This window comes from Ursus americanus, chromosome 1 (genome assembly GCF_024610735.1).
Source record: "Ursus americanus isolate L20-20 chromosome 1, mUrsAme1.1.p, whole genome shotgun sequence".
NCBI lineage: Eukaryota > Metazoa > Chordata > Mammalia > Carnivora > Ursidae > Ursus > Ursus americanus.
In genome coordinates, this window is record NC_142127.1 from 70,015,948 (window position 1) to 70,035,573 (window position 19,626).

General features: G+C 37.0%; 1 protein-coding gene across 1 annotated transcript in view; it reads right to left on the reverse strand.

The window, feature by feature from the left end:
* Window positions 1-19,626, reverse strand: part of DNAH7 (dynein axonemal heavy chain 7) — a 252,588-nt gene that overhangs the window by 147,111 nt on the left and 85,851 nt on the right. Inside the window, exons 25-30 of the mRNA XM_087854980.1 lie at window positions 13,064-13,232; window positions 10,815-10,917; window positions 10,567-10,694; window positions 6,127-6,339; window positions 4,389-4,487; window positions 219-467 (exon numbers count right to left, since the gene is read on the reverse strand). Of these exons, the coding sequence (XP_087711106.1) occupies window positions 219-467; window positions 4,389-4,487; window positions 6,127-6,339; window positions 10,567-10,694; window positions 10,815-10,917; window positions 13,064-13,232 (961 nt within the window). The remainder of the gene's footprint in view (window positions 1-218; window positions 468-4,388; window positions 4,488-6,126; window positions 6,340-10,566; window positions 10,695-10,814; window positions 10,918-13,063; window positions 13,233-19,626) is intronic.

Consider the following 19,626-nt stretch of genomic DNA (forward strand, 5'->3'; position numbering starts at 1 on the left):
GAAAAGAAATAAAAGGTTGACAGGCAAACCTATGGTAGATCCTTCATATGCTAACCTTCATAATTGCTTCATATTACGTTTCCAGTAGTATTTTCCTTTTGACTCACTTTTTCCCATGATTTTCAGTTGCTACATTAAAGTATCTTTTAAAATCACTATACATTCTATCTTGCACAAAGCGGGTTATGAATAAATTAATGCATTAATAACACACTTACCTTTTCACATATGTCATTTAGTGCTCCAGCTAAGACGCGATATGCACTGGTTTTTCCTCCAAACGGTTCTCCGACAATCATAAAACCGTGACGCACAATCATCATTTCATATATTTGAAGTATCTTCTCAGAAAAGAATCTGGTCATTTGCAAATTCATGGATTCACAGTTGTCTTTGATAGCTGCTAGCAAATCATTGTAATCTGGTTTTGGTAATTTCACACCAGGAAACAAATCTGAAGTGATTCCCTGATGATAGATGATTTGTGGATTTATATTACATATCTGATACCCTCTCCCTCTCTCCACACTCATGTACATACACACATAAACATGATGAAATTCTTCCCATCCTCATATTTAATATTGATGGAAATAGAACCATGAAATAGTTCAACAGTATTTTTTATTGCTTTATAGAGGGATGACTGACACACGGTGAACCATATGTATTTAAAGTGTGACAATTTGACAAGTGGAGTCATCAACTCAATCAAGATAATCAACATATCGCTCCCAGAAGTCACCTTGTGACCTTTTGTAATCCTCCTCCCCTTCTCTCTTTGCCACCTCCCACCTTCATCACTGGGAAACCACTAATTTGCTTTCTGTTACTATTTTTATAGAATTTAACATAGATGAAGTCATACATTATGGGTACTACTTTTTTCTGTCTGACTTCTTTTCAATCAGTGTAAAGATTTGGAGAATCCCATATGTATTAATAGTTCACTGCATGCAAGTATTACATTTAAAATACATTCCCCTGTTGATAGATACTTTCATTGTTTCCAGTTTGGGGCTATTGCAAACAAAACTGCTATGAACACTTATATACAACTCTTTGTATGGATAAATGCCTTCATTTCTCTTGGCCGAATACTGAAGAGTGGAAAACCCGGATGATATGGTGGTTATGTGTTTAATATTTTAAGAAGCTATCTGCTTTCCAAAGTGGTTGTATTATTTTACATTCACTCCAGCAGTGTATAGCACTTTTAATACTTGGTATGGTCAGTCTTTTCAATCTTATCCATACTAATAGATTTGTCACAGTATCTTACTGTGGCTTCAGTGTGAATTTCCTGATGACTAATGTTTTTGCATGTGCTTATTTGCTTTATGTTTATGTTCTTACCGTTTTCTCAGTGGTAAGTTTTGACTGTTCTTTAAATATTCTACATACAAGTCCTTCATCATATATCTAATTTGCAAATATTTTTTCCTAGTCTGCAACTTGTCTTTCATCCTCTTACCAGTGTCTTTCAAAGGGCAAACTTTTAAATTTTGATGATTCTATTTTATCAATTTATTGTTTTATGCGTTGTGCTTTTGGTGCTGTGTTTAAGAAATTTTTGCCTAACTCAAAGTTATAAGGGATTTCTCCCACTTTCTTCTAGAAATTTTACAGTTTTACAATACTTTTAAGTTGAAAAGTTAGACAAATATCTGATTTCAAGACTTATTACAAAGACAGTTTCATATTAGTATAATAGACAAATATGTCAATGGAAGAGAATGGGGAGTCCAGAAAGAGACCCACACACATTTGAATAACTCATTCTCAACAAAGGCACAAAGACAATTTGGTAGAGAAAAGATGAAAAGATAGAATGCCCGGATTTGTCAAAAAACAATGAACTTTAATCCATACCTCAATCACATTCTAAAATTAGTTCAAAGGTATTTTAATCATTGTGGTGGCTAGCATTCTAATCAGCTTAGCGTCCCTCAAAGATTCATGCCCATACAAAACCTCAAAATGTAACCTCATTTGGAAATAGGATCTTTACAGATATAATTAGATAAATTAAGATGAGGTTATACTGGGCCTTAAATCCAATGACTGGTGTCTTTACAACAGAAAGGAGAAGAAGATTCAAACGCAAATGCATCCAGGGAAGGCCATGTCATGATGCAGGCAGAGATCAGATTGATGCCAACCCACACGAAGGAATGTCAAGGATTGCCAGTAGCCACTGAAAACTAAGAAGAGGCAAAGGAGTCTTTCCTAGAGCCTTGATTTCAGACATCTTTCCTCCAAAACTTTGAGAGAATACCCTTCCGTTGTCTTAAGCCACCAAGTGATAGTACTTTGTTATGGCAGCTTTAGGAAACTGATAAGATCATATAATGTATGATTGGAAAGAATTAGGATTCTATATTTAGTGTATAGGAATATATAAAGTTGATTGCAAGGTCTAAGAAACATACCTTTATAAACTGTTAAGGCTATTTGATACATATTATAGCAACCTAGTGAGAAAGAGGACTTATTTTTACTTTGAAGGTAAAAGTGAAAATTCCCAAAAGCTTCATGTGAAAGCATACCTTTGAACTATACTTTAGAAGTGATGAATTATGAGTTTAAGTTCCCCTATATTTAATCCTCCAAATGCTGTTATAGAGAAACTGATCTTAGTTTATCCAAGCAATAAGTTTCCTTGGGGTAAAGAGGAGAAAAAGGCAATGCAGCTCAGTGGTTAAGAGCACTTTGCAGCCTGACTATATGGCTGAAATCCCCACTCACTCATGTACCAGCCATAATAAGAATTCATTATCTTTGCCTCAGTTAAATGAGCTATAAAACAGGGATAATGATAGGCACCTGACCTACTGGGTCGTTATGAGGATTAAATAAGTTACTATTTGCAAAGCTCTTAGAAGAGTGTCTGATCCATAGTAAGCGCATAGTATTTGGTAAATAAACAAACATATCCTCTCAGTTCAAATTGTTTTTGGTTGACCTTGAAGGAAGCAGACCACTCGAGAACATCTTTGGTATCCAGTGGTTCTCAACCAAGACCAGTTCCCTTCTCTCTCCTGTCTGGTAGAGAGTCAGAAAGGATGCCCGATGTTCCACAGTGTATGGCACAGTCTCACAACAAGGAATTGTCCTGATTTGAAATGACAGTTATGCTCCATTTTTGAGATGTTGCTCAATAAGTGTTCACCGAATGAATACACGACTGCTTGAGAATGTATCTGGTGAGGTATATTTCCACTTTATAAAAATAGAGCTTTTACTCTTGGAGAATTTATACAGTATCCTAGTACCAAAGAAACTGAGGAAAAATGTTAGGAAGAAAATTTGAACCTATTCCTCATAGAGTCACTCTATATTTACACTGCCAGCTCTAAGTACTATGGAAAGATCCTTTCAAATGATGAAACATGGTTTCTGCAGAGAGCAGATGGCACTGGACCACACCACAGTGGCAGTGTCGCCTCTCCCCGTCCCCATAACCTCATACCACTTCAGTCCTTACACGTTGGAAGCTAACTGCCTGTACTTCAAGGCAGCACATACTAGTGCAACATCTAACACTTGCTGGGAGTCCATGCCCCCCCAGTTCCTTCCACCTGAGACAGGGAAAGGGAAAAGAATGACATCAAATGATAATATGAAAACCTTAACCATTATTCTATGACTTCTTCTCAATTAATAATGGCCTAATCTTAAATATAACAAGATTATTAAACTTAGTTCTTCCTTTAAATCATCCTGAAAAACATCAATTTCATAAAAGCTATTATTTTAAATAAATTAAGCTTTCTATTATTTTATATATTTTTTAAAGATTTTATTTATTTGTCAGGGAAAGAGAGAGAGCACAAGAAGGGAGAGCAGCAGGCAGAGGGAGAAGCAGACTCCCACTGAACAAGGAGCCTGATGTGGAACTCGATTCTAGGACCCTAGGATTATGACCCTAGGATTATGAGCCAAAGGCAGATGCTTAACTGACTGAGCCACCCAGGTATCTCAAGAAATTAAGCTTTTTAAAAAATTTCTTCAATTACTAATTTAACAAATATTTGCAAAGTACCTTTCTGTGCAAAGGATTCAGTGGTGTGCTAGACCCATTATTTTCCTTCATTGAGCCTACATTCTAGTGCTACTTATCAGCACACGTATTTTGTAATTTTTGTGTGCTTATTTACATTGCACAGTTAAAAAAAAAAAGCACTATTTAAAAATCCCAACTTTTTGAAAGTCATCTGAAGCAACAGGGCCAAACACACTTCAAGTAAAACATGGAATGATCTATGTTTCTCTGTGACATATCATTATTTTCAGTAGAAGTTTCTCGTAGGGAGTCGCAAACTTGGACATTTGATAAATACATTATTATAAAAATTCTGATACACCAAAATAATAAATATCCTTACCTCAAAGAGTGGTAAATCATGGGACAAAAATTTTGGCAGATTTACATCAATAATAGATCTCAGCAGCAAAATTTCTTCATTTTCATTTGGATATTTCAGCTAAAAGAAAACATACTCGTGATGCTATCTCCATCCACTAAGTGCACCTTCTACATGTTCACGTGTGCGCACACACATACACGCCCAGCCCCAAAGACAACTTAAACCCACAGGAAATTGTTCTCGTTTATTTTCATTTAATTGGATTGCTATTAAGTTTAGAGGTTGAAAAAATTCCAAAAAACTTGTGGTAACCCCAAAGTTTACTAAACACCTGGTTGAACTCCAAACCTGTTCCTCAGGCCCATACCAGAGTTCACAAAAATAGAAACCCCAAATTTTTTCTCCCAACTTCAATACTTTATTCAACGTCTCACTCCAAAGTTTCTCCTACCACCATGCATTTAATTTTCCAGAACCCTCCTCCTTTCCTCTAGAATCTTTCTGCCTAATAGAGTCCACGTTCCAACTTAACTGGCTATACCCTTACAAAGTCAGGGATGCCCAGCAGTCAAGGTCAGAGCACCCAATGCCAAAGCCAATCCTGCTCATATGGACTTTGTCTTTGGATCAATCTAACCACACCTAAATTATGAGCTGTCAAAGTCTGTTTCGTTACTCGAGAAGCTACTATTTTAAAGCAAATGTTTAAGTTGTTTCTTGATATAATAAAAACAAACTTCAAAATATTCAAGCCAACACATTCAACAATTCTAAATTAGCTTTTGACAAAGAATGAAAGGATTCATTTGCTGTATAACTTTAATAGCTCAATTCCATAGTCAAGATGTCAGCGATAGCATACAGTAGACAATGCATTATCTTCCCCATTATCTGACCACAGTGTAATCCTGACACACCAGGTTAATACAAATTGTTACTTCTAGTTGCATTTGTTTATTGCAAAAAAAAAAAAAAATGACGTGCAGTTATTTTAGGCTAATGTGAAACAGAATATCACCATTATATATCAGAATTCTCAGTAACATTTATTACAGATGATAAAAATGCATACCATCGTTCTTAGTCATGTAGAATATATTTTAAAATCTTTATCTTCTACAAAACATGAACGTGAAAATTTTATAAACTCCAAGGTCACATTTTGCATTTTGCTATTAAGTATAGCCTACCTTGCTTTGTTTCATAAAGAATAGTTACAGTTCACGCCTCCACAAAATACTTTCAATGAAAAGTTACACAAGTCTTAAAATATTTGGATTTTTCCATATATATACTTATGATTTATACCATTTTAAAATACAAAATTATATTGCAAATCTATAATGGCTAGTCTACAATAAGCTGTAATTATATAATTACATTAATTGATAATGTTTTGGCATATTTGTGTATATTTATTAGTTATACATTATTTCCTTTAAAGCTATACATGTTTATATAGACTGAAAGCCATCAGAATGTTTCTCAGCAGCGAGGAATTTTATTCCTTGGTAGTACCTATTTTCATACACTTAAAATTATGGAACAGAACTCAAACCAATCGGAATTTTGTCTAAGTTTTTACAAATCATAAAATTTTCTTTTTCTTATGTGCAAATGATCAACTATTCTAGTACAATAGCTGGATTTTTTTCAGTTGATGAAACCAACCAGTTATTGGAACTCTGTGAAGACAAAGGGTCCTGAGATTTGCAAACAGAAAATTCATGAGTAAGAAATGACTTGAGTTCTCTACCTTCAGATTCCCAGCAGCGGTAAGCACGGACTTCACAGCCCTCATGCCGTAGTCATAGTGATGTTGTGAGGACAATTGCTCTGAACACAAGCGGTAGGTAGCCACAATTTTTACTGACAGTGGCCGAGCCGTGACAAACCCACAAGAGTACAGGACTATTTCAGCAATCATGGCATAGTCAGGCACCATCATTGCTACTGTCCGAAAGAGAGCCTGCAGGAGTGCAGAAAAGGTATTTTTGAAAAGACTATTGTAAAGACAACCCTACCTTGCATTTCCTAACGTGTTATGACTGTATAGCTTTTCTGCAATAATGTTCAGTTACAATGTCTGAATTATATAGATAAAAAGACTTAATTTTAAAAACGGGTTTCTTATTATATAATAAATATCATTAACTTCTGTATAAATATTTTTTCTTAAATTATGCTTTAAGAACACTCACAAATGTTCATGATACTTTGATTTTGGGTGAATTATTAATTCACATGCTAAGTATCAGTTATGTTCTATTTTTCTTGGGAAACGACAGGTTATAGGGAAAATATATCCAAGTCTGCTGGGATGTCCAAAAGCTGGGCTTTTCCTCTGGGCTGGTGAGAAAGTGCATGGTATTGGGAGACCAGGCTCCAAGTGAGGCTCTCTGGGAATCTAATTGTATACTGTGAGCTAATCAGACAACTCCTAATCACAAGGCTATGTTAGGTAAATAAGGTATTTTGAGATATTTTTAACTTTTTTGAGTCTGCAGTCACCATGTCAGACTTTCATCAAGCATAATGAAGAAATAAAAACCAGAAATAAGTCACAGATAATTATTATTAGAGATAAATCAATTTTCCAAATTGTAAAGATATTTTTTTCATGGTATTTTTAAATGTTGTGGGACAAATAAACGTCATGTCATGCTGACTAAATAGAAAACTAAACAGATTTTAAAGAATAAATAAGAAAATTTAAGTTTAGAATGTTAGTTTGTGTCAGGACCTACTTCAATAGCTCATACATTAAGCCAACACCCTTGCGTATGAAAGAGAAAAAACAACATTCTAGAAAAATGGCAATTTTTTAAAAGTAGGCCCCATGCCTAATATGGGACTTGAACTCACAACCCCAAGATTCAGAGTCACACTCTGTACAGACTGAGTCAGCCAGGTGCCCCTAGAAAAATGGTGATTTTATTCTGATAGTTTATAAATATCTTCTGGCAATTCATTGAATTACCTGAAGCACAAGGCAGATAGGAAATAAGACATCTTGCTTAAGTGATCTGTTATGACTGTTCCAGGTTGAGAACAAACAAAAGATTGGCATCGAGCAAGATCCTTGCAATGTGTTATGTTAATTACTAACTAGAGGCCTTAGTACTGCTATTTTATCCATAAAGTTACCATTAAAGAAAGAATAAAGTGTTAAATATATATAGCTTGAGCAAATAACTGGGAATAAAGAAGCTTGAGCAAATGCTCTAAACCACTACATACTTGAGGAAAAGAGAATACAAGAGAATTACCATATAGATGGTACCTCTTTAAAAGGGTAGGTTCTCAACAACTATTTCTTTTCACAAATAAAAGAAAGAATGAATGAACCAATCAGTCAGTGGGTCCATGGCTAGGTTTGGGTGGTCCGGTCTTTCTACAATAGTATCAATTGCTATTAGTTTCGGGTGAACATCCAGGTCTGTGTGGTGTAGGCTACCCTCTAACCACATCAGATATTTCACAAATTCCTATTCACATACTCTCAGCCCTACTACCAATATGGCCATGGAACACCATGGAACAGACAGATCAGTGGCCAAGAAAACAAAAAATAGAGTGTGGTAAAGAAGTTTCAAGGGCCTCTCATGATGTCCCACCTACTAGGAATCCTCCACCGAAGATTCAATATCGATTTCTATTTATCACAGAGAAAAGTGTCCTGATCCAAATTAGAATATTCTAATTCAGTGGTTCTCAAACAGTGTGTGAGAAATACTGATACGATATGGTTTGATTTGGAATGTGTCAGAAATAATTTGTTAGTAATAGCAATAAAGGTAATTTAGTGCTCTTAAAAAAAATTTAAGTTCAATTCTGGCTTAACCAATCACATACTTTCTTGAGTATAAAAGAAGAGTCTAGCTCCAGGTATCATACCAGGGTTTGAATAAATTCTGATACACGTAATCAACATGAGCATTATCCTTCTGGAAAGCTAGGCATCAGGTTATTGGCTTTGTGACATTAGAAGATCTAGAATATGCCCATTTTACCATGGCTTCTAACATCTAACTATTCTGAAATGTCGATTGAATATTGGTTCTTCAGAATAGCTTTAATATTTAAAAAGAGCTTCTCTAATGTAGCGATGTGCTTAAGATATTGCTCCACTATGCAGATCTTATCTAGACGTACAGGATGTCGAAATGGGACTCTATCTGCATGATGACATAGATGTAGGGGGGATGGTAGATGCAGTTGGGTCCTAATTCCAAAGTTCTTGTAGATCAGGGCAAGAACTTTGAAATTTTTTGTGTAGACAAAAACAACAACAACAAAACCCAATAGCTTTTTAAGTCTGGAAATTATAGGATTAGATTTCTTCTGAAGACACTGGTAGAATTATAATGGGGAATTCATTATAGTGAATTTTATTGGAGAAGAGATTGGTGACAAGTGAGCTTTTGCAGTAAGACCCACAGGGGAAGAATGAAGAGGGATGGAAGGAAGGTGTGGCAGTGGGACTAAGCAAGAGCAGCAAGAATTATAAGGCTTTTGTATAATAGGATTGCTGGTTTTGGTGACTGGCTGAATCACTGGGGGACGAAAAGGGAAGCCTCAAGGATGACTCTGAAGACATTCTCTGGACCTCAGTAAGTTTTTTTTTGTTTTTTAAGGCAGATCTATTTCTTTCTTTTCAGACTAAGATATTTTTTTCAGAATTGTTAGGTATTTCCATATATGCTTGAAAACAGTTGTTCTGTAGCAGTTCTAACCAAGAAGACTGCACAGTAGGAAGAACAACAAAACTATCAGAATTTGAGAGCAGTTTTGGCCTGAAGTAGAAGGAAAATGCGTCACCCACAGAACCACAAGGTAGATATTTAGACACTGTTTCAACACGCACAGCACAGAGAACTGTGGCACAGTCTGCAGAGGGCATTAACAGACTGAGCTAATAATAGTCCCAGCTTTTTACGATTAGCTATTCACAGATTTTTGCCTTTACAGATACTATGTATTCAGATTGATCCTACTGAAGGAAAGAAAAACATGGGCGAACAAAAGAACTGCTACAAAAAGAGCTCTCCAAACATAAATCACAATGAAAAGTTGCAAAATGCTTCTTAGATAAAAGAGGATTTACCAGTTTTTATTTTTTAATCATACCTTCCTTCACTAAGGGAAAGTATTAAAACATCTCATCTAGTATATAAAAGTGCATGGAATGGAAATACCAAAATACTTCGTAGCAATTAGTTGAATCAAAAGTCTCTTTCAGTGGAAAAGAAAAATTCCTCAATTAGTCTAAGAAGCGGTCGGTCTCAGTATGTGAATAGCAGAAAGGAATGTAGGGCGTAGAGTCAGAAGACTTGGTTTTGGATCTGCAATTACCACTGCATTATTCAACACTGTTCTTTCTGCTCTAGCCATAAATGCAATTTATCAGAAAAGGATATAAAATGCCTAAGATATGAGGAAATGTCCTATTTCTCTCATAACCAAGTTTTTGTTTTTTTAAGCCTATTCAATTAGCAAAGCGTTCTGCTCTTTTAACCAGGAAAAAAAAATTAGTGTTGGTATAAATGACAATTGAGAATTGATGTGGGCTGTGAATTATTTCAACCTCAGTTGGGAGGCAATTTTGCAACGCAGCTCTTGGTCCTATGACCATACTTAAAGAAATATTTTAAAATAGACAAAAGCCTTAAGGAAAAACTGCCCATTGCAATATGATTTATAACGAAGGAAAACTAAAAGCAACCTAAGTGTCCAACAGTAACGTGCAGTTCAGTAAACTTATTTACAGTTTGAATTATGTTTATAAAGAAAGGAAAATGCTCATGTTATAGTATTAAACTGAAAAAAACAACCCAGCACACACAACGGCCAGGTTCTACCATTTAAAATTTGACTTTTAAAAGATATTTTAAATTGCAGGATACAATATAGTAAGCAATAGAATGGTTATCTTTTTTAGTATTTCCTATATTTTCTAATTTTCTATAATTATCAGTTTTTAAATGTCAGTTTGGAAGTTGCATCCGGTTTGCACATTCATTTTCTGAAGGAACTCAAAGCTTTATAAATTATTTTCTAAAACAGTTTTCTAAAATACAATGTCCAAAAAACAAATATTTTCCATAAAATTCAAGGAGAGCATGTTCTTTCTTTTTCCATATTAACTTAGTAAACTACAGAAATGAAATAGATGATCAAATTGTCCCTTCTGTACCTTCAGATTATCCGGCAGTTCCGAGCGCCCGGCATATCCAGGGTTCATAGTTATAAACACAGCACATGTGGGGTCAAGTTTTAACTCGGTTCCTTCAAACACTAGTGTATCAACACCCGCATTAATACCTGTGGGTCATCAAGCATGAAATGACTTAGCAATTTCACATTTAAATGCGACTTGTGCCATCTGTTCTCTCCCATATTTCTACTGTTTTGACATAATGCAAAGACAAACCAGTCCATTACCTCTTTGGATAGTAAGAATTTGTTGAGCAACCACAGACAGTACTTCCAAATCAATTCTGTTAAACTCATCAAAGCAAGCCCAGGCTCCACAAGATAACAGTCCCTGGGAGAAAAGAGTAATGAAAATTTTCAATTTTATCTGATTAAATATTGCACTGAAATGCTGCATTTTCACCTGATATTTTCAAGGATTTAATATCCTATCAAGGAAATTGCTTATCTACCTTTATTTTTAAAGACAGCATATTATTTTTTATTAGAAATTCATTATTCTACACGAATAAGGAGCTTGATCAATTGGAAAATTGTCCATTTGATCGATAGCTTTTTACTTTCTGTGTATCTTTTGGCATTTAGATGTATACCTGTAATCTCAAAGACTTTCTTACTTTTTTATGTATGAGTTGATTTTGCTTGCTTTTTCTATATGAACTCCATAGACTAGATGGCAATAATTCTCTAAATAAGATGACTTCTGTCGCTAATGAGACTACTTTGTGGTCTGAGCACCTTAACAGCCAACTTACATAGTTTGAGGCGCTAGTTTGCACTTCTAACCCACAGCTACCTCACAAATACGTGCCGTTTGGGCATCAAAGAAAAGTGGACCACCAAGCTTGAGTAGCTCAGTCCAAATTCAAATTTACTTTAAAAAAAAAAAATCAAGTTGACATTTATTGAATGCATATTCTGTAGAGTGTGTGTGTGTGTGTGTGTGTGTGTGTTTCATGAGTAGCAGGTATGTTTCAGGCATGATGCATGTATCTTTTATGCAAAGAAACAAAGACTATGTCATACAAGATGTTAAGTAATTAGTACAAGGCCACAGAGCTAATAGTGGCTGACTTTGAATTTGTACACAGTTCCATTTACTGAACCACACTGGATTAAATGTGAACTCTGTCCATTTCCAAGAATAATACAATTTCATTAGAGAAGACTATGACTTTGATCTCTACATATAATAAGAGGATTAGAAACCACAGAGAACAAAAAATACTTATGAAGTCACATATTCAATAGTTATAAGGATTGTGAGGTCCTTAATAGTAAGGCCCATGTCTTTTTTATTCTGTACCCCTATTATTCAGCATGATCCTAACACAAAGTATCTATATAACCAATAAATACTTATCAGTAACGAACTTTAATACCAAAAGTATATGAATCTGTATCAAGGAATTAAGGATATCATTATATATATTCAAAAATTGAGTAGTACATACCAGATTTTTCTTAAAATGTTTAGGAATATAATGGCTACTCAAATTAAACTTCACAGAGCCTCTTTTACACTTACTATCGCTTTCTTAAAAAATCATTACAAGGTTGTACGTCATTACAGAGTATGATTAAAATGGTAATTGGTCATTCAAATGTTTTCTTGATGTTATTTATTATAATTTTGACTTTAAAAAATCTTGTCCTATTTGTTTCAGCATCACAAATGTAGAGACTTCTTATATTCCCAATCTGTTATAAAATGACCTTGCCATATATCAACCAGGAACAGTCTACTGTCTAAGGTAGGATTAGAATATTCTTTTCTGTTAGTTTCGTTTTCTTTTTAAAGGTTAACTTCGCTAAAGAAATTTTGGAAAAATAATTACAGAATCCTTACAGAAAAAAAGACATAAACAAATAAACAGAACCTATCATCCCAAATGGATAATTCTGTGTTCGACTGTTCCAGCTAACATTTTAAAGAATAACAGCCTGTAGCAACAAAGTGCTAAAATGACCAGACGTTCATAGGTTTATAGACAGGAATGTTACATTTTTAATTCCCCCTTTTGCAATCTCGCAGACTCCTAAGAGTGGGACTCTGACTCAGTATAAGAAAAAAACAAAGATTTTAAGTTCACAAGAAAAGATTAACTAGAGTGTATCGAAAGTAAATTACTGAATCATAACTGGTTAATAACAAGAGCTCCAGGTTAAAGACTTTAGATTCCCAACAGTCTTTACATGATGTAGTGGTTCTCAAATTTTTAGCTGCCCCAGTATACTGAAGGCACAGCCCTCATTCCTCTCAGTCATCCTGCCTCATTACAGCAGGGACTGGAGACACAGGTAGAGCTCCTCCTCAAGCAAGCTTTTAAAATAACCCTACTTCTCCGGAGAATGGAGAAAGTGCTTTAATTTTGCTTAAACTACAGTAAGTCTTTTACTTGCATTAAATTACGTTTCATTATGAATAACCTTCCTCTCTGAGCAGTTATTTTGTAAAGAAATGAGTCAATTCAAACCTTAAAGAATTTTCCTAAAGCCAGATAATCCAACCCATCAGAGCAATTGAAAACAACACATTGTTTGGCCACTGCTTTTGCTAAATCTTTGGTAGTTTCAGTCTTTCCAGTGCCAGCTGGCCCTTCAGGTGCGCCTCCAAGGTGCAGGTGAAGGGCTCCAAACAAGGTTCTGAAATAGAAGAAATGAGCAATATTTGTAGAATAATGTCATTTTTAATACATATTATGAAAAGAGGAAAGTTTAAACCGAGAGACAAATTTTCCTCTTCCTCTTCAATAATTTCTTCCTTCCCAAGAACCTCCGAAAATCTGACTGTGCATTACTTTATCTATTATTATACTTCACTTCTGAAGAGCTGATTACATATGACAGAATCAGAACAAACACACTTGAAATTCAACGCTGACTCTCGTCAATATGGAGAACGCAGCTGATGCCAAACCACCCAACCCCCATAACCGCGAGCATTCGGAAATGCTACATAAAAACACCAAATAGTGACTTCTGAAATACAGAGCCATTTTGAAAGTGAAAAGGAAGTCACCAATGAAGAGGGAATGCAAAGCTGTCAGTAATTAGGTGCTAAAGCTATAGAAGTGCATATTGTTTTGGGATCTGCATACAAACACAAGTGTATTTGCAACCACATAGAAACAGATTTTTTTTTTTTTTTTTTTTTTTAGATTTATTTGAGAGAGAGATCTAGCAAGGGGAGGCAGAGAGCAGAGGGAGACAGAAAGTCTTAAGCAGACTCCATGCTGAGCCCGGAGCCTGATGCAAGGCTCAATCTCATGACCCCGCGATGGTGACCTGAACCAAACCCAAGAGTTGGATGCTTAACCAACTGCACCACAAAAGTGCCCCGAAGTAGAAAAATTCTTATACAGAGTAAGGTGAAGAGCTGGAGTGAATTCACCTATACAAACCGAGAAGCCTTGAAAAGCTGACATCTCTAAATGGAAACTAAAATTACTCTAGCAACCTACTTGAGAAAGACAAAGAAAGATTAACTACAGAGGAGATAGGAAGCTTACCCTTCATTGCAGCACCCAGTGGAAAGCCTTCATGAGGGTAGGGTCCACGTTTCCATTATCCATGGTCACATGAACCCAAACCGAGAAATTAACACTGAAACCCTAAGATCCCTTTTAAGAGATAAATGTGAAACTGCTCCACCTGGGCCACCTCCACAGCTGAGAAAATGTAAGACTGCATGGGGAAACAACCCCTACCAAAATGAGCTCATAATTAAAACCAGAGAGAGAGAGAGAGATCAAAGTTAAGAGTCAGACTTGCAGTGGCAGATGGACAAAAGTGCAGGGGAATTACTATATACACGGTACTCTTTGGTATCCTGGTGGTTTTTTAAATGAGATTCTAAATAAAAAGCAATAGACAGGGACACCTGGGTGGTACAGTTGGTTAAGCCTCCGACTCTTGATTTCAGCTCAGCTGTGATCTCAGGGTTGTGAGATCAAGCCCCACGTCAGGCTCTGCACTTAGTGCAGAACGTGCTTGAGTTTCTCTCTCTCCCTCAGTCCCTACCCCCCAACTCTCTCCTTCTCTAAAATAAATAAATAAATCTTTAAAAAAGAAAGACATAAGAAAATTCTGAGAAAAAGTCAATTTCATAAAAGAGAAAACTTGAAATCTAGCAGTGAAAAATATAGTTATTGGACTTTTTAAAAAGTTACCAGATTAAATGGCAGAGTAAACACGAAGAAACAGAATTATGCACTACAAGAAAAATATGAGGTAATTACTCAGGAAGATACCAAGATGGAACATAAGAAAAGTTGAGAGACAAAGAAAAAAGAGGAAGAGAATGGGAAAAGGACAAAATTTAAAAAGCAATGGCTGTGTGGCATTGGCATGCGGCTCTATAGGTTAAGCATCTGACTCTTGGTTTCAACTTGGGTCATGATCTCATGCTGGACATGGAGCCTGCTTAAAATTCTCTCTCTCTCTCTCTCTGGGGTGCCTGGGTGGCACAGCGGTTAAGCGTCTGCCTTCGGCTCAGGGCGTGATCCCGGCATTATGGGATCCAGTCCCACATCAGGCTCCTCCGCTGTGAGCCTGCTTCTTCCTCTCCCACTCCCCCTGCTTGTGTTCCCTCTCTCGCTGGCTGTCTCTATCTCTGTCAAATAAATAAATAAAATCTTTAAAAAAAAAAAAAAAGATTCTCTCTCTCAGGTCCGGCAGCGGCTGCCTGTGTGCCGGCCGCGGAGCAGAGCCACTGAGGGCAGGGGAGGAGTGAGGCAGGCACCGGCTGGCAGGGCAGAGAGTAGGCAGAGCTGCGCGGACACAGCCCAGCTGGGGGTGGGGGCGGGGTGCGGTCCGGAGCCGCTCAGAGCCGGGGCGGCCTAGCCCAAGCGGCGCATCCCCGGGCTGGGGGCTGGCGTGAGCAGCTGCCCGGCCTCCCCGCACCCCCGGCCGGCCGGGGCCCACGCGGCGGGTGTCCCTGCTGTGAGAAGCCCCGCCCAGCCGTGCTCCACGCCTTCCCTTCCCTCCCTTCCTCCAAGCTTCTCGGTTCCCTTCCCTGAGATACCGGCGCCATGTCCAGCGCCCGGACCCCCCTACCCACACTGAACGAGAGGGACACGGAGCAGGATGGATTGTTGGCTTTAAAAAGGGAGATTAGAAGATTTGCAGTGTCTGTTTACTGAAATGAATACATCAACGAGCGAATGGGAGGAATCTGAACAATCTAGGCAAAACTGTAAATGAGAAATGAAGAGTTATTAAAAGAGACGATGTTATAAGGAAAACTATCTTCTCCTCAGCTTTATAGATGTTAACAGTGTACTTTATCGTGTCTGAGGCAACGGAACACGTTTGTGTAGTATTATAGCGCCAGTTAAGTTGCAACATCACGTCAAGACCAATCATTCAGAACTTAAAAAGGAATTGAATATTTTAAGTGTACACACCGTGAGGTCTTTAAAAGCCTGAATTTGTTCCAGTTTTCTAGCCTAGAAATGAAAAAGTCACTGAATCTTACAGGATAAGTTACGACATTGCTTTGGCTGGAAAAGCCCACCCAATAGCCGAGAGACTAACAAAGTCTTGAGCAGCAGACATTGCCGAATGCCCACTGGATGAAAAGTCAGTAAAATCCAAGGCAGGACCACTTCGTGTGTTACCATGACTCGTCGAATTAAAGATCTAGCTACAAATATGATGACGGAGTTCATATCTTGTTTGTGGACTCGTGCTTTTGCCTTACAAATGAGCAGATTTACAGACGTGGCTCAACCTGTGTCCGCACCAACTACACCTCCAAGAATTTTCTTTTATGTGAATGCTTAGCAGTGAACACAAGTAGTGATAAATATCCAAGGGGTGAATAACTCTTTTGACTCTCATGGCTCATCCTAGAACAACTTCATTTCCATTTGCATGATTGGTGCAGAAGCAATGGCAGAGAAAATTGCTGGCGTCATAACATGAATCAAGGCAGTGAGTGGCACCAGACTCCACTAGTGGTGGTAGTCGTGACTTCTTTCCTGCTCTTTGCTTGTGGTTTAAAAAAAAAAAAGCCATTTCACTTAAGAATGTCTTGGATGAAGCACTAAAAATTATTAATTTTTATTAAATCTCAACTCTCTAATAAAAGTCTCTTTAATATTCTGAGTGATGAAATGCCAAGTATCCGTGGAGCCTTGCTGCTGGATACCACAGTACAATGACTGTCTTAAGAAAATGCACTAGTGTGTTAGAGCTGACCCAGATGCATGGATCATCGTTTTTACTTGAAAAAACAACTGACGATTAAACTGTAGTTATTCATACCTGAGTGTTTAGTGGACATTTTCTTGAAATTGAACAAAGTGAGTGTGTCACCATTGCCAGTGATAAAATTCAAGCTTTCAGGTGAAAATGAGAATTTTTAAATTTCGAAAACTTGTACTTGTCAAAGACTTTTTAGATGAGATCAGTGGTAAAATTAATGGAATGTGATTTTTTTGATATTGTATGAAACGTCAGTATTTGGAAATTCTGTATAATTCAACGAAGGAATATTTCCCCGATTGCCAGTAGGTAAAAGAGCCACTCAAAAAGTGCAAGATAACCAATGGATTTTAACATAAAAGTACACAAAAAATTCATTGATAAAATCTCAGATAGTACGTTGCAACTAGCTTTTAAAAACTACTACTTTTGAGCTTTGGCCTGGTGTCAAAGAAGAAAAATTCTCAGTATCTGAAAGTCTATTACACTCCATTTTCCAACTACAGGTCTGTATGAAGATTTTCTTTGTATCTTACAACCAGAGCAACAGATCGAAGCACATCGAATGCAGAAGCAGATATAAGAAGTCGGCTCTCATCCATTAAGCCAGACACTAAAGAGATGTACAGCAATGTAAAACAATGCAATTTTTGCCATGAATTTCATTTTGTTTTAGAAAGTACAGTTTTTTTCACACAAAAATATAGGTTTTCCATATAAACATGTAATGGGTTTATTATTTTGAATGAATAAAAATATTAAAAAAAAGATTCTCTCTCTCCATCACCCTCTGCCCCTCCCCTCCTTTCCCTTCCCCCAACAAACAAACAAACAAACAACTAAATAAATAATGACTGAGAATTTGCCAGAATTAAAGAAAGATATGAACTGAAAACTCTCAAATGGGATAAAAACTCACCCACATAGAGTAGCATTACAGTGAACATCAACAATAAAATCTTAAAAACCATGATAGAAAAAAAGTACCTACAAAGGAAACATAATAACATAATAACTCAGCAGTGGCAATGAATGCTGGGAGAATAATATCTTTGGAGAGCTGAGGGGAAATTATGGTTCACTTACTATTGTATACCCAGCTATCCTATCATTTAATAATTAAATGAAGACCAAATTTTGTTTAAAAAGGCATTTTTAGACAAAGACTGCTGGAGCTCACTACTTGTAGAACCTCACTGAAACAATTACTAAAGGATGTTACCTAGTAAGAAGAAAACTGAAACCAGAAAGAAGGCAAAGGAAGAAGCAATGGTGAGTTAAGACAATGATAAAATTTTTGGTAAATGTATATATATATATATATATACATCTAATATATATATATTAAACATATATATATATTAGATGTAAATTAGATGTAAATATATATATATATATATTAGATGTAAAAAAAAAAACATGTAACAGAATATAAATAGAGCAATCTATGCCAGATCATCGTATCTTACAAATAGTAAAATTGGTCACCTAGCACCAGGGCACATAGAAATTGGCTGGGGAAGCTTGTAAAGGAGAGGTCGAGAGTAAAGATTTTTGGAAAGAGCTCTTAGTGTGTTATTTCCCATCCCTCTCTAGAGAAGAAAGCACTTGCCCCACTCCCAAGCTACCTGAGGGGCTTTAGAGAACTATTCAGAAAGCTTGGCACACTGTCTGACTCCTGGGGTTTTCGTAACACAGGAATTGGGAATTCAATCACAGCTTAAAGTACTTAAAGTCGAGAGAATGCCCGTAGCCATTCCTGATGGAATGGAAAACAGTGACAGTGAGAGAGAGGTACTCATACTACTGGCAAAATAAATGTATGTTTATCATCTGACCAGATCTAGATCCCACCGGAAGGAGCTAGAGCTGAGTCACGTCGAGTGCGACTCTGTGCCTGAGCATCAGAGAAGACACCAAGGTGAGCATCCATGTGTGGCTGACCTCAGACAGAGGCTGAAGCAAAAGTCACCAACAGCCAGCCAGAGAAGGCATTTTCCACAGGTGACTGGGGGTGGGGGGGCTGGGGAGGGTTTCCAAAGAACCCACATAAATATCCCATGGGAGATCTGGCACATCTAGGCTTGTGTCCTCATTGAGGACACTAAACAACCAAGAGATAGTTGCCACACAAGGCACTTGTCACATGTGAACCCACCTCTCCCTTTCCTTCTCCCCTCTTCCATTAACCCCCAAGGCTGGAGGAGCCACAGGTGAGCTATGGAGGGATGAATGCAAAGGACAGGGATAATATTGACAAAAAATTGACCACATTTGCCTCCCCAAATGCAGGCCTTGAGTTGTGTGAAGCTCGAGCTGGGAGAGAAGGGGAGTTTTAAATTGGATGAAAGATGTTGGCTTTGATACTAGACCTAAATCGACTTTTAATATCTGAAAAAAATAACACTTTAATTTAGTTTTTGACAATAATTTGGAATGTGGGAGATGGAAACTAGGAATAAAGTTGTTAAAGCCCTTTTATTATTCAGAAGCATGATGGAAAAACATTTCAATGTAAATACCTACGAGTTATCTAATGGAGATATCCAGCAAGCATGCAGCACAAGTTTATAGGAGAGACCTTGGCTGGAGATACAGATTTGTGGATCTTCGGAATGTAGGCTATTAAAGCCTGAAAGTGGATGAGAACATTTGGGAAACCATGAAGCATGAGACAAAGTGCCACATGAAAACAGAAATCTAGAAAATTCTGTGTTTCAGGGGAAGCAGCAGGTTGCCCCAAAGGATCCAAAACAAAGAAGAAGTTTCCAGAAGAAAGAAGAAATGAACAATGTAAACAACAACAGTAATATAAGGCAATACTTAGCTC